Source organism: Pseudopodoces humilis, chromosome 5 (genome assembly GCF_049639895.1).
Source record: "Pseudopodoces humilis isolate 2021_Gansu_Grassland_sample_001 chromosome 5, ASM4963989v1, whole genome shotgun sequence".
Lineage (NCBI taxonomy): Eukaryota > Metazoa > Chordata > Aves > Passeriformes > Paridae > Pseudopodoces > Pseudopodoces humilis.
The window spans coordinates 39,530,803-39,546,692 of NC_142204.1; the positions used below are offsets into that span (position 1 = coordinate 39,530,803).

The following is a 15,890-nucleotide window of genomic DNA, read 5'->3' on the forward strand; positions in this document are numbered from 1 at the left end:
CCTACTGTTATTTTAAAAAATCTTTCTAAAGCAGCTAAAAAAAGTTAGAACAGCCATGTCCACAAAATTCCTGCCAAAGATATTCTCTCTTGAATATGGGGCAAATAAAAATACAAAATGTTTTATGTTCTAAGTCCTGAGAAGAACTTTAGAAATTTTAGGGCAAAAGCAGCCTTTGGGCAATATTCAAGGCTGTCAAGACACATAAAGTAGCAGAAGAGTCATCCTCCAGCAATGAGTGATTGCTCTATACAGATACCAGCAAGAAGCTTGGGGACAAAGGCACTGCTGCCACTGACTGAGTAGGAGAAGGCCTTCCCCCATTTAAGAAGTGTCAGCTTTCCAGGGGCTCTCTTTATGACTACAAAAAAACCCAAAGTACAGTGGAGAGAATTAAAGTAGGACATAAAATTTTATTCTGAAATGATCTCTGGCCACAACAATAAAATGTAACAAATATTCACTAGAACAGTCTTAACTCCTGTCATCAGCTGTACAATACATACAGTATCATAAAACTGGCCACTAGGATTAAAACCCACTTCAACATCTTTAATGTTAAGTGGCAACAGCAGCATCTCACAGAAAATTATACATAAATATATACACAGTCCACATTCAATCATTTTTCACATGTTTTCAGTACACACAGTTGCAGCATATTACAGTCACGTGTCTAAGTCATTGCCCAATAAAAACCCAAGCTACTGCTTAGACGAAAATTGTAGCAGTTGAACTGAGTAATTACAATTTGTAGCAGAGATGTACAAGCCCCTAGAAACAATAATTCACAAATGTTATTTTATTTAAATGCTACCATAGTATTACACTGGGCAATATTCTAATCTTTGTTGACTGTAAAAAGAGTTCTTTCCGTATTTATCACAAATATTACTGATGGAAAAAAAAATTAACAAATGGAGAGCATTAAATAATGCACACCCTTTCTTAAAGATTTTAATATTGCCCGATGCTACTTATGTCTTTTAAGTGTTTTCAACATTCCCATGAAGTCATTTATAACTCCAAACCACCCACCAAGTTAAAAGTGGCTTAAGTGCCTTGCACCCAAATTGTAAAAATCCCTGGTCACTTTTATAAGAGCCAGGCACATATAAAAGGAATGCACTTTGGTTCATACCAAATGCCCTGGGATTAAATCACACTATAAAACTGAAGAGTTTGAGGTAAATTTTTACAAATACAGTTGATTTCTGTCTAGTGTCACTACAAGAAAAAATTATTTAAAAAAAAAATCAATTTGATGTTAAAGTACAACCAATGAGGAAGGGCCATCTTTAACCCCTTAATGAGACGGTACTACAAGAACAGAGTGTCCTCACCACCCTAACAGTGTGATTGCCTTATTGTTTCTATTAAGGCCTCGATCATCTACAGGATGTTTTAAGACAGGTATAGCACTTAAAAATAGATTTCATCCCTACTAAGCAGTATTCCAAGGGTTAAAGAGGCCAAGATGCATTTATAACAAAAGGCACATTGTTAACACCAAGGGCACAATCCAGCCTCTATCCTTAATCTACACATCTTGCATCTCTCTCTTGTTCCAACACTTAAGTGGTAATGAACACACCAGTGGTGCAAGAAACTGAGCCAAGTGAGACTGCAACCAAAGACAACACTGTGCTGTTACTAAATCTGAAAATAGCTCAGACATCTCCGGACAATGGTAACATGTGAGACTAAGCACTGTTTCCAAGCCAACTTCTATCAGCCTAACTATCACAGCCCTTAGAATAAAATCACATCAAAGCAAGAGGCAACATCCTTCCCCCCTCCCCCCATTTTTTTCTACAGGGATAAATAAACTACAATAAAATGCAGCTACATCACTTAAAAACCTTGATGTAGCTGCTCCTTTAGTATAGAGGAAGTTCCACTGTATCTGGGTTAAAAAAATAGCTCTTCACACTATATTTTGGCCTTTAAGTTTCCGGTAGCATTTATGAAGAAGGTGGGTCATAAATGCGTTATTGGCATTAAGAACTGGTTACATGAAAAAGAAAATTTAGTGGTTGTAGCCCATTAATGACCCATGAACATCATGAATGTTTTCACCTTAAGCTGCTGCAAAAGGCAGGAACATGTATCAATGTCCACTTTTAAAAATATCAAGGGAGATGATTCTTCTTTCACCCTTAACATCAGCATCCCTATTTCCTGACTTTTGCAGGAAGAGTTAGGTAGAAAGCAGTGGTAAAGCCAAGTAGGTGGTGGAGGAAGCAAAGATTCCCTGTTACTGTAGAAAAACACATAGTAATGTATCCCTACAGTCATGAAAGTTAGTTAATTTTACATTAAAATTAATATATCTCTTTTCCAGACTTAGAATTACTGACCATAATTTACTGGATATTCATATTCTAAACTCCACTTTTCTTAGAAGTATTATTATATTTCATTTTTCACATGATTTCATACATGTTACATATTGCACTTACACATATTGTATAAAGTTGTGAACAGTTAACACTAAATAATTTAATTTGACTAGAGGCAGGAAATTATTTTTTTATTTTAAAACGTAAGAAAAATGGTTGATTGACAGTCTAACTTTTACATTTATCAATCAACAAATAACATCCTCTACTCAGAAATTATTTTGGAGCTTCTTCAGGTGTTGACTTTTTGGCAAGAAGTTCAGTGATATGTTTCCTGAGAATTCTGTCATTTTTTTCTTTATATCCCTCCCCCAGTCATACATTAATTAAAACAAACCAACAAACAAAAATTAAGCTGTAAGTGGTAAATTAACAAATATGAAGGAGAACTTAACCGGAAACTTTCTTGGCCTCTCAGGGGACCATGCTTTAAGTAAATTTCATAATTCGAACAAGAAACTCAGTAAAATCTGTGCATATAAATGTTGTTTGTAAGTAAAATTACTGAGGTTTAATGCAATCTATTCTAGTGTGTCTTGTTCTAACCCTTCTGGATTATTCTACTTTGTTTAAAATTCCCTTTATGTTTTATACATCCAATGTAGACCACAGCCACTGTATGCATTACAGTAGTGATCTCAGATTTCAAACTGTTCCTGTTGAAAACATGCTACAACATGTGAATACCTCTCTCATAGGTCTAGATACTATTTTTTAGTAGACCATTTTTCTTCCATGAATGCAGTTATAAGTAAAAAAACCCCAAGCATTAGCACACACACATGAACAAATCTACACATCTCTAACTCTTCTTTCAAAGTTAATTTTCATCTACAAATGCCAAAGATTAAATCAAATTCCAAGCACCTAGCTCTCCTTTGATGATTTTCCCTTATTAGAAACTATCTAGGATGGTGTCTTCCAACTGAAAAGCTTTCCACTGAGGATCTTTCCTTTTACAGTTAAGCTGTCTAAGGTGAAGTACTCCTCTACAGGAAGCAATGTAGTAACATCGTGTTTGCCCCTACATGCAGATTTGATCTGAAGTGTAAATGTACCACAGAAGTCACAGTCGCTCAAACACTGTCAGAGGAAATAAAAGCAACCTTGAAATCCATGTAGTTTAACAGTCTGGAAGTTACAGTATAAAAGTGACAGAATGAGCACTTCTGCCTAGGTGAGATTTTGGGAGATCAAGCTGCACGTTAGAAAAAACACAAGAGAAGAGATGGGGGAAAAAACAAAAAAGGAGAACCTGTGTGAATGCTCAATGTTACAGACCTTAAACAAAGTTCAGAACATTTTGCTTTACCAACTAATCAGCCACTTTCAAATTCAGAGAAACAGATATATTGCCATTTTCATGCTTTCCAGGACTACCTGTTCCTCTCACTCTACCACATGGCATGCAAGGTAAGAGTCATTTTAGCCCCGGTATTATTTTTTGCATTATGTTTAAATGATAATTTTAATCAAAGCCCATTACTTTTAAATACAGAAAGTATTCCATTGGAGGTGACAGTATCCTTAGTGATTCCATGACTTTCTCTGGGCTACCACATAAAAAATGACAATAGAACACACTATGGCTCCACTTTAAATTACAAGTTTACAAGTGCTTAACTGAATTCTTTGAGTATTCTCTCTGGAGTCCAGTCACTCATAGATGTGAGTGTGCACAGAAGACAGACCAAACCCATAAAATCCAAAAGGTAGTCTTTCAAATTTACCCCAGGTTAAAACTAATATGAACCATGGAAGAGAAAGGTTAATACCTTTGATACCACACTGCAATGAATGACAGTCATGTTGTAACCAGTGGCCTGCCACTGATGTTTATTACTGTGTCACACTAGTTACAGTAAGGCTAATTGTACTGTAGAAGACAAACATTTTAAAAAATAAGTAGAAAAACTTAAAGCATTGTCCCCGTATTTTTATAAAAACAAAATTAACATTTTAAATTACATTTAAAATGAGTGCTGAAAGATACAAATGAATAGATTTATTGAGCAAATAAAAATGCATATCTGAGCTAATTTTTCATACAAATAAGGCTCAGCCACATTGTATCTCTCATATTAACAGCATTGGGTTTTTCAAACTCAGCTAACAAGTTTTGGCAACACTGTTCTTTGCTGAATATTCCCATTGGCATCCGTCATCTGTGCCAAATTAGTCCTCAGTTTTGAAGCTGAGCTTGAAGTTGGAGGTAACTTGGAAATGGAAGTTATAGCACCAGTACTCTCTGTAATTCTCTTTGCTGAGGCCTTTTCCCCAGAAGGGGGTTTTGGCAATCGTCTCCTTAGCCAGGGATGCCGCAAAGCCTGGCTGGGTGTCATACGGACAGCAGGATCCCATTCTAAACACTGTTTTAAGAAGTCAAGGAAGAGGGGATCATCACATCCCTTTAATGCGTTACCCCACTCTCTGCTCTCTGGCGGGCCACGCAGTTTTCCCCTCCGAGAGCGTCCACCATTAAGTATTACAGAGCCATCAGACAAGGTTGTGATGCTGCAATAGCGGGGATAACCCTTAGAGCTCACAAAGTTTTTTGCTCGCTTGGATGCATCTAAGAGTTTTGGAGAAGGCATGCCCAATAGCTCAATCATACAAGCCAGCTGGTCTCCTTCATCTTCTCCAGGTAAAAGTGGATAACCAGTCAGAAGCTCTGCTAGGATACAGCCCAAGCTCCACATATCTATAGGCATCCCATAACGAGCACCAAGGATGACTTCAGGTGCACGATAAAACCGTGACTGAATGTAAGTGTAGACACGCTGATGCTCGTAACAACTTGAGCCAAAATCAATCACTTTAATACCACTTCTACCCTGTTGTTTCAACAGAATGTTCTCAGGTTTAAGGTCACAGTGAATGATTCTGTTTTTGTGCAAAGCATCCAAGCACTGCAAAATTGAGTGGGCAAACTTCCGAACCAAAGGTAGGCTAAAGCCCTGAAACTTGTTTTTCTTTATTAATTCATAGAGGTTCATGCTCAGCAACTCAAATGTCATGCAGATATGGCTGCGGAATGTGAAGTTTTCCAACATGTGAATAACATTCATGTTGTTATCCTTATCTTGTTTCCGAAGATGTTCCAGGATCTTAATTTCTTCCGCAGCTTGGCGGTGGAAACGTTTTTCATTTCTCACCATTTTTAGTGCCACATGCTGATGCATCTTGTGATCGTAGGCTTTCACCACCTGCCCAAAGCTTCCTTTCCCTATAACTTTCAGCACTTCATACCTGTATGCAATATGATCATGGGGTACTTGTATGTAAGACCCCTGGTCATCATCATACCCACAGTTGTTTGAACCACCAATCACACCTTGCCGCTTCTTTGCATTTGGACCCAAGAAGTATATTTCAGGGTAGCTAAAAATCTCATGATGCTCAAAAGCTGTTAATTTTTGCATGTATTGCTTCATTGCTTGCTCTGGTGTGGAAACAGAGGATTTCGCCTTCCCTGTTCCATCTGTAGATTTTAAAGAGCTGGAGCTCCCTTGTCGCCTGTGGGCACTCTCTGACTGTCTGTCCTGAACCACTGGCAATCCAGATTTGCCTAGCGTTGTAAGTCCATTTGGCTGAGTTGTCAGAACCGTCCTCTTGTTACTATTATCTTCAAAGAGCTGCTGAACCTGGATTTGTCCATGGCTACCAACATGTAGGTGCTCATTCATTGTGTGCTTACTGCCTCCAACCTAAAATTGAAAATAAATACATACCCAGTTAACAAGAAAGACATGAACTCCATGCTTCTACATTCACTCTCCAACCCTCCATTCTCCCTAATCACCTCGAAACAAAGTGTCTTCTTAGATGTCAATTGTTTACAGAGAAGCTAAAACATACAGCATGTATACTGTGATACTGCTGGATGCTATTAAATTTCCTGATTCTTGTTTCTCAAGTGCTATTTTCATGATTCTCCAAAATGTCTGCAACAAGGCAACCACAAATGTGCTCTCATGGGAAGCTAACAATATCTCCAAGGAACCTTCAAGGCAGAAGACCTGTAACATCAAGATGCATGCTAGAGGGACAGCAGACTTTATAAAAAATAATATCTGTTTTACAGATGCTGATGATAACATACAATGCCTGCCAGAACTTACATGGCTTATGCTCTCGTCACCTGTTCTCAGAAATCAAGTTTTTAACTTGTTCCTAAATTTGCTGTATATCGAAAGTTCCAGATACATTTTTAAGCAATAATTAATGTGCTGTGACATGCACAAAGAGGAAAAGAACCCACACATTTCTCAAGTTCAAGAATGAAACTTACTGCTTGCAATTGAGACAGTCACAATTCAGCAAAACATTCTGATCAAGGAAGAATAAGCACATCCTTTAGCACTTTCCCAAACCAGTCTCTAACAGTAACTTTTAACCGATACGATATTTGGGGCCTTATGCAGACTTGAGTAGAGAGCAAATCTTTGCCTTGAGGAGCATACAGTAACTTTATTTTAAAGGAATGGAAAAACAGCATTAATAGATTTGAGAAATTAGACTGGTTCTTGACAGCGCATAAACAGTAGCATTCAGCATTTTCAAGCAAACAGCAAAGTACTGGGGTGTGAAAGCAACTATTTCTTCAAACCTGCTATTTTTAAGAAGAAACAAGAAATCTACAAGCATACCTGCCACTAAAATAGCTGTCTTAGAATTCCTCATTTGCTCTCTAGTAGAGGATAATTAGTTTGTCTTCTGCCTGGTCTTACACAAATGTGGGAAGAACTCCCCTGCTGTCTCTCCAGCTGATTCACCAGTCTTAATATTTATGTCAAATTACTAACGAAAAGTTCACTGATACTGTCAGACAGATGATCAAGCCGGGGTTGAGAGCAGTTTTCATCTGAACCGTATTTTTTATAGGCAGCTAAGGATAACACATTCCCTGTTCACTTAGGGTTGCTGAAATGAAATCAGAAAATGACAGTTGTGTGCTGTGATATGAGGCAATGAAATCTGTGCTGCAACACAGAAGCGCTTCCTAATGAGAAAACCCAGACATGCGAGGCAGACTCAAGCATACTTTGTGCTTCTGTTAAGGCATCAATCTGATACGGCAGAAGCATATTTTTGTATATTCAGTAACTTGTTCCCAAAGACTTGCCAGCTGGACACCAGCTTCACCTTTGGACAGTATTTTGAAATTTGCAGCTCTGAAACTCACATAATGTAAGAACAAGGGCTCTCAGGGACTGCTTCTGCCAAGCTGACTGCTCTTCTGATTCCATTTTGACTGATGTTGAATAACTGGTTCATTCATCATTGCAGTTGGACTGTGTATGCTTGCTTGCAGAGAAATTTAGGCTCACGCTACCAAATTTGATCAATCCCATAGGAAGCACTACCACACAATCACAGTTCAGAGCAAAGATATTTGTATCACTTAAGCATTGAAGATATACAGGAAATCAACAAAAACTCCCTTCCTAGTTTGATGTCTCAAAAGCACCAGAAATTAAATCATTAAGAGGAATTAATCATGCCTACAGGCAATTCCTTCAGGTCAAGTTTGAGGCGCACTGCAGTAGCAGTTTCCTGAAGGCTGCCCTGATCCTCTATATAAACAGCAGTTACTGCAAAGAAAAAAAACCAAAATTGCCCCAAGAGCTGCTAAATCACCCATTTCAGAAGAACCAGATCTAGTTAGTAAGATGTGTCATAGGTTCAGCACATGCAGCACTGCAGAACTGTTTAAGAAAGGCATAATGAAGAAGCAGAGTAAACATACATTTCCAAAGACTCAAGCTAGGAAATTCTAGGTACAAAAATTTATTTTCCAACACAAATTGAACAAAAGCAGAACATATCCTGACAAACAGGGAGTAAGCAATACTAATGTAGGCAATGAGGAAGAAAGAGTAGCACTGCAAAAGTAATCTTTAAGAACTTTTTAACCCAAGTACTCATTCCACAGCTCACATCTTGAATTTCTTTTTCCTCAAGTCACCTGTTTTCACACTTAACTATTTTCCATCATTCCTAAGCACTGCTTACATCAGTATATGTACTAAGAAGTCCTTCAGGGCTTGGAAAAAACCTGATATATTTATTTCCTCTCAACAGGGACTAAAAAGTTCTTTTTTCTGAAAGCGTGTTTGTGAACACATTCTAAAGTGTAAACCATGTCACTCTGCTTCTGGCATTTTCAGGCAGATTCACGGTTTCTCTTGATGCTAATAGGCTGGCTTTTTTTTTCAAGCAGCAGAATGAAATCACCAGCATTATTCCAACTTCAACCCAAATCCTAAATTACTGGTTTTGCCAGTTTCAGTCAGCTGCTGCTTGGGGATGCAAATGCAGATGCAGACAGTAGCACTAGTTTTTTTTGTAGAAAACACCACATTATCACAGGCTCTATTCCAAAAGCTGAGCAGGAGAAGAGAGCCCACTCTTCTTTCAAAAAAGTCCAACAAGAGTTTTAGAGCTATCAGACACAACACAACCACAAAGTCCATGTGAAAAGTGGACTTTCCTTATCTACTTCCAACCTGGACTTGCACCAGTCCTTTGCTCTGCCTATCTACTTCTGGCTACTTGGGTGTCTGAGATTGCTGTCAAGCTCAGGCTTGCACTGCTCACAAGCTCCACAGGCTTCAGCAGCAACACCTGAAGTTCCTGAACCACAACTAATGGGCTTGGCAAGCTACAAAAACTACAGCCTTCTCAGCCCAGTACCAAACTGTTCTTGGTATGCAGAAGCTCCATCAGCCTTTCAACCAAAACCACAAGCCTGAGAGGTTTATAACATGTCTCCATTTTGCTTCTGCAGATGGACCTGTAAATTCCAGAACCAACAACCTACACAACTGATTACCTGCATTCACTTATGAAGCTTGCCAATTATATATTGTATTGTCTGTGCTCAAACCCATCCACACCTTCTACGATTTACATATTTGTGTAGCACACATAATCAAAAACCTACTGTTCTAAGTCTATAAATAATAACTAAAAAAACTATAAATAAAAAAATAACTGATGAGCTTGAACTCGTCTTCCTGAATCTTGTGACACCATCAATTACATAACAGCAAATGTTACGGTATTCCTTTTATTTCTTAGTGGTTTCTCATAACTTCAAAATTACCATTAAGATTTTACTTTTACTTTGGTATGTTCATTTTACGGAAGCTGATGACTATGTCAGAAACATTCACCCAATCTTTGAAGGAGATACACCAAGCAAAACAAAACAAACTACACCCTAAACTATGATAAATACATTAAAAAAAAACCCAACAAAACTTTAATTTGAGGGTGGTGTTATTTGGGTTTGTTTTGCCTTCACAAATGGATTTAGGAACAGAAGTAGAACAGTAACTTATTATACTTCAGCTACAGACCTGTAACAACATGGAAGTAGCATAAAAATGAATCCAGCCGGCTAACAAGGTGGCAAACCCATTTACAATTCCTTTCCAGTGCATTCACCCAATGCATTAATCTGTTTCAAGATCTTTTACAAGACTACTTACAGGACTGAACCCCACAGAAGCACATACCTCTTCTCAACTTTATCCTCCAAATGCATCAAGATATTATGTAATTGTATCATATTTCATCTTTGTAACAGTCATTTTGTGTGATTATTAGTACCCTATAAAACTACCCAAGACAGACACATGATTCAGCTATATATTATCATTTTATTTTGAGCAAAACCACACAAAAAAGATTTTGCTGTCAATCAAAATCTAAAAAGGTTTGTAAAATGAATCTTAATAATAGAGCAATCATGATGGCCTGCTGAAATACTGCACAGGAATAAGATGTCATTATCAGCTATTACTTAGCACAGATGAGGACAAAGGGAGAAACAGTGTTCTAAAGTAGTAACTTAATTAAAGAATAATTGTTACACTATATACCTCTTTCTTCACAGCGTTTCTGCAATGAAATGAAAGCATTTCTGAGTGTGCCAGTTTCAGCCCTACTGTGTCAAATACACAAGAGGCATATGGTATCAGGTGTAGAATGCTTCACTGCCTATTTTGTTGACTACAAAACAAAAGCCTGAGCAAATGTACAAAAGGCCTTCTTTTTCCTTGATAAACTAATTCAGCAACATTCCTCTGTTCAGAACTAAAAATACTTGCTAATTAGTACAATGATAATAATACTGTATTATCCCTAATGACTTTATCATGAGTATGGGTTTCATACACAAAAAAAGACTAAGCCTTTGCTGAGCTTGTGGCTCAACAAGAGTGGTAGAAGGAACACACCACTTGGATTTTTGCTGTTGCTGTACCTGGTCCATATAAGCTCATTTTTTGAAAAGTTTACCTTAACTTCATATAGCAAATGCTTTCACAGACTGAACTATGCCTCAAGAGTGATATGGATTCTTAAATTTTTTTCATTCTGTTAGGGGTGCAGTGAGTTTGAACACTTCTGGGACACCTTGCATTTATTACACATGATGAAACTCAAAAGGACAGTTAATGCTCACTAAATTGAACCCCTTGGGTTAGGTGAACTATACAAATATGAGAGATGTGCCCAAAAGTACTGCAGTCCCCACAGCACCACAGTCACCATCTGCTGGAATCCAAATTTCACAGCCGATCCCCACAGCCCTTGAAAGTTAAGACAGCCTCATATTCCCCCTAGATACAATTTTTAAATAGAGGAAGAAACATCCCAAGAAAACCAGATATAGTAAAATCCAGGTCTTGACTGCATAGTTATTTCCACTCTGAAATGCGTGATAGCATTTCTGTGGCAATTTAATACAAGAAAGCACCACAATAAGAAGGTATTTTCATTGGTTTTACCTGCTTTAAAGCAGATGACAACAGCAAAAATTGGCAGCATGTGATCTACCAGATCTTTGTATGGACGGAGTCCAGGAACCTCTGTTCCATTATAATGCAAGTCAATTAAAAAAAATTAAAGTAAACAAAATCAAGATGAATACAATTACTGATGCAAAAGTATATGAGTAAACACTCAACACTAGTGGCAAAAGAAAATAGGCTTGCTGTACAGAAATTTTAGAAAGGGCTTGAAGAAGAGAGGGCACTGAATCATGCATTGTAAATGGTTCATTCTACAGCACTAGACAGGAGGATAAAAACATTAATACTGCTCAAGAGAAACAGGAACAGTGCAGAATGCAGGAATATATACCAAGTAAGAAAGAACTGAGACAGAGCTAGGCAGAAGACAGAGATGAGTCTGGAAGAGGGAATCACAGGTCGGGATTTACACAAGCAGAGCAGCAGGCAAGCAAGATAATCTCTACTGCAGCATGTCAACTGGATGTAAGAACAACATCATGAAATAGGAGAGAGTGAATGGAAAAAGGTTCCAATCATCAAGGCAAGAACTTAAGGCTTCCAAAGAGAAAGCAATTACTTTGGCTGGAAAGGAAAATGAAGAGGACAAAGAGTTGGAAATAGGTTCATGTTTTCCACCATGAGGCTAAAAAGACAGCCAGGGATGGAAGAGTACACAAATAAGCCTAGGATGAAGGCACATTTTAAAAAAAATAAACAAAATCTTTCCCTAGTACAACACACAACCCTGCCTGCTTAGCAACAAAGGCTGCTGTGCTTGCAAAGCCTACCACCAAAACCTCTGTCCCATTTTATGAAGCTTCTGTAAAACATCATCTTCTCCCCCTCTACCCATGCTATTTACAATCTACCAAATATGAAATTTCACTTGACAGTAGGAGACCACGGTTTCAGCAGAGGCTGGATCACACAAGCAAGAAATATGACAGGTAGTTGATTTCTTCCCTGTCTTCATTAAAGGAAAAACCCTCTAGCTTAAACAAAACATAAGTTCAACCTCAGCTTCTCTCACAACTAGTATACATACTATGCACACATATATAAACACCAGCAGTTCACCCACTTACGCACACTATACCTTCTGAAAGTTTGAAACACAATCAGAAATACTGTTTTTAGCTATTAAAGAAGCCAATAGATACAACAGAGATGGAAACAGGATAAACAAATGAACTCAGAGAAGGAAAATAATTTAAGAAAACTGAAAGGACCTATTTTAAACAGGTCTGATTGGAGGAAGTGTTGGGATGCAAACCCAATGGTTTCAATCTGTCAGTGTCAGCTGAGGTCAGGAGGCCTCAGTTTACAGAACAGATACTGCCCCCCTTTTTTTTCAGATTAAAATCCAGTATTCTGGTGTCATATCTGATCCTTACCACAAAAAGTTATGTTAGCCAACCACAAAATAACCACCTACAAAGGCAGCATGAGGCATTTCTGTAACAGCACCCAAGGCTAAATAAACACTGTAGAGTAGGCTCTTCCATATCACAAAGGAAAGACAGACTTTGAACAGTCAGAATTTAGAGGGACACAGATTCTGATGCATAGCCATATAATGCTTGATCAATCCTGGACGCTTCCATAGTATGCATATATATGCTACATATAAACATATGCACACACACACATAATCATATACTTGTAAAGATACTTGAAACACAGAAATGTAGCACTTAAACACCCCTTGAATGCTTTTATAAAGACTGCATCTTTACACATGTATATATATGCACAGATAGTATATATAATACACTAACACAAAATCTTTGTATAAAAATACCAAAATTCTGTACTTTCAGAATTAATAAGCAGTCACAGATAAAGCTGGACCACCATGCTTTCACAAATCCTAAATTATGTCTGGGCTCTGTTACATGTGAGCCCCTGATATTTGTGGGCCCTACTGTAAATGCACCTGCATGACTGGTGCCCAGGGTGTTTGTACTATGTTCCTTCCTTTATGATTTTACTAAAAACAGCCCCTAAGCTGTTGCCCCAACTCTAAATCAAGCAGCACTTAACTGGTATACAAATGTGAAAAAAAATTGGCCTTTTATACTAGCGAAATTCAGACATATACTCTAGCTACATAAATACACAATGAAGTTGATCTCAAGTATGCACCTCCACCTTGAATTTGCAGAATACTCTTCACTCCTTTTGGGAATACCCTGTATAAATACTATTTTTTTATTTTTTAAGACAATTCTTGCTCTAAATGGATTCGAGTAAGATGTTTTACCCCTGAAGTTATATGGAAAGTCACTGGAACGCTAGTATCTAAATGCACAGTTTCACCTTCCGCTACTAGCTCATAATCACATTACCATTTAAAGCTCTGCCATATGTTTACAAAGATAGTATGTGAGCATCCACGAAGAACTCATTAATTCTAGGAAAAGTATGCCATCAATGCCTTTCGGGGTCAGTATGAAATCTTTCAGAATATAAAAGGAAATGTATGCAATAAAAAATTCAGATATTTAGTGTTAACGTGACAGTATATAGACCCCTCTCTCTACTCTGTCGTGCCTTTAGGACAGAGATACCTCCTCTTATCCATATATAGTGGCATACTTGGGAAGTTTCATTCCTAGTAGATTAACTAGGAGTGGGAGATAACGTGAGATATCACAGAACCGGAAAATAACGTCCTTTTCACGCCATCAGCGGTTCTTTATAGGTAAACTACTGCAGCAATAAAGGCAGATTCATCCAATCATTGTCCCTGAGCACAGCGATTGCTATTTCTAGGGAAAACTGCGATCGGCCTGAGCTAATCAGACACGTAAAGGGGAGAGCAGCCTTCATTTTTCACCACAGTTCATACGACACTTTAATCACAGCGACTAAACTCATCTCAAAAAATGCATTCACCAGAACATCTCCTCTACGCGAGTGTGAAAAATCGAATTTGTCACTGAAAACGAGACACAAAACCAGACTGAAGGGCGGGGGGCGAGCTGGGGAGGGAGAAAGCAATGTGTGCAGTTACAGGGTCCCAGCCTCCCAAGCAGCATGCACATTTCAGCGGAGCCTGCAGAAACCAGACGCGTGTTACTCCAGCACCGCGCGCTTCGGGGGGCCCATGCGCGCTCGGTCCCGGGGCAGACGCCCCTTCCCCGCACCCCGTCCACACCCCCCTGCCCGGGCTCACCGTGTGGGAAGCGTTGTTGGCCCTGAGCGGCGGCAATGCGAGGGGCGACGGCGGGCCTGTCCCAGCTCCTGCCCGGGAGACCCCGGCTCCGGTGCCCGGGGAAGACGGCAGCGGACGGCCGCTGTCCCCTGCCCTGCCTGCGGAGAGCAGAGGGGTGAGCAGAGCGGCGGGCGGCAGCGGCGGCCCCTCGGGCAGCGAGCCCGTCGGGGCGGCGGCGGCGGCCCCAGCGCTCGGCCGGCACCGCCGCCCGTCTTGCTTCGGGCAGAAGCCATTAAAAGCTAATCACCGCCGCGGCGCACACACGCACCGATCCGGCTAATAGCGCGGGCGGGCCGTGCTCGCCCGGCTAAACCCTTCATCCGAGATTAACCCGCCACCGGCAGGCGCCTAACCGGGAGAACGAGCCGGCTCTGCTCCGCGCACGCCTCGGGGCTGGACGGCTGCCCGCGCCCCCCGCCTCCCCCCGAGCCGTCTGGCCCGGCGAAATCCCGGCGCCGCCGGGGACCCGCCAGGAGTTCACAAGTCTGCCGCGGGAAGCGGCGGCGAGCACCGCTGCCCCTTGTCAAACGCAGCCGCTCCGGCGCTCGCGGCAATCCCCAGTTCTCCTCGGGTCGTTTCCCTAGGCGATTTCTCTCGGCCCCCCGCTCACCCCGCCCCGCTCCCCCGAGGCGAACCCGCCATCCCGCACAACAGCGGCTCGCCGGAGCCCAGCGCGCAGCCCCCGACGGCCCCCCGGGCTCGGCTGCCGGGGGGGGAGGGCGGATCATTGTCCGACCCGCCCGCCCCCCCTGCGGCGGCGGCAGCCGCTGGGCCCCCGAGCGCCCCCCGCCTCCGTCCCCCTCCGCCGGGCCTCCGCAGCCCGGCCCAGCGGTGGCGATCGCGGCGGCCCTCGCTCGCTCTCCTTACCGGCTGGGTAGGCAGCACCAGCGGCGGCGCTAGCCGAGGGTTTTCTGGTTAACATGGCCGCTGGAGAGGAGGGAGAGGAAAAGGCATGTCAGGGTGGCTCTCCTCCGCTGCTCCTCGGCCTCTACGGGCGGCGACTGCCTCTCTTCTCCGATCAGCTACACCCAGACCCAGACACGTCCTGCGCTGCATCCCCCTGGCCCCGGGCCGGCCGGACAGATCCTCCAACGGCCCGCCGTCGCCTCCCGCCGCAGCCGCAGCAGCAGCAGCCACGCCGCCGCCGCAGCCCCCGGCCCAAGCTCATCACCTCCCCCGCCCCCGCCCCGGTCGCCCCGGTCCCCTCGCACGGAGGAGGGGGCAGCAGCAGGCGGCCGGACAGGACACTCCTCCTCGCGCGGCGGAGCGGGGACAAACAGCGCACAGGATCGGCAGTCCCCGCCCCGTCGGCCGCGTGCCCTCCTTCCGTCCCTCCCCGCCGCTCCCTCCCGTTCCCTACCGCTCCGCCGCCGCGGAGGCGGCGCGGTCCGCGGCTCCCCCCCGGGTGCCGCACGTCCGCCCGCGCAACGGCCGCGCCGGCCGCGCGCCCCGCCCGCACAACGGCCC

General features: G+C 42.0%; 1 protein-coding gene across 2 annotated transcripts; it reads right to left on the minus strand.

Moving 5' to 3' along the window:
- Positions 1–393: 393 nt before the first annotated feature.
- Positions 394–15,685, minus strand: DYRK2 (dual specificity tyrosine phosphorylation regulated kinase 2). Of its 2 annotated transcripts, XM_005519336.3 has the most exons (3): positions 15,291–15,685; positions 14,385–14,521; positions 394–6,109 (listed from the first exon to the last, which is right to left on the minus strand). In XM_005519336.3, the coding sequence occupies exons 1-3, from the start codon at positions 15,343–15,345 to the stop codon at positions 4,508–4,510; spliced, it is 1,794 nt and encodes a 597-aa protein (XP_005519393.1). In that variant the 5' UTR covers positions 15,346–15,685; the 3' UTR covers positions 394–4,507. The 2 variants fall into 2 exon arrangements, with proteins under 2 accessions (XP_005519393.1, XP_014104491.1); XM_014249016.2 differs by lacking the exon at positions 14,385–14,521.
- Between the last annotated feature and the right edge of the window lie 205 nt (positions 15,686–15,890).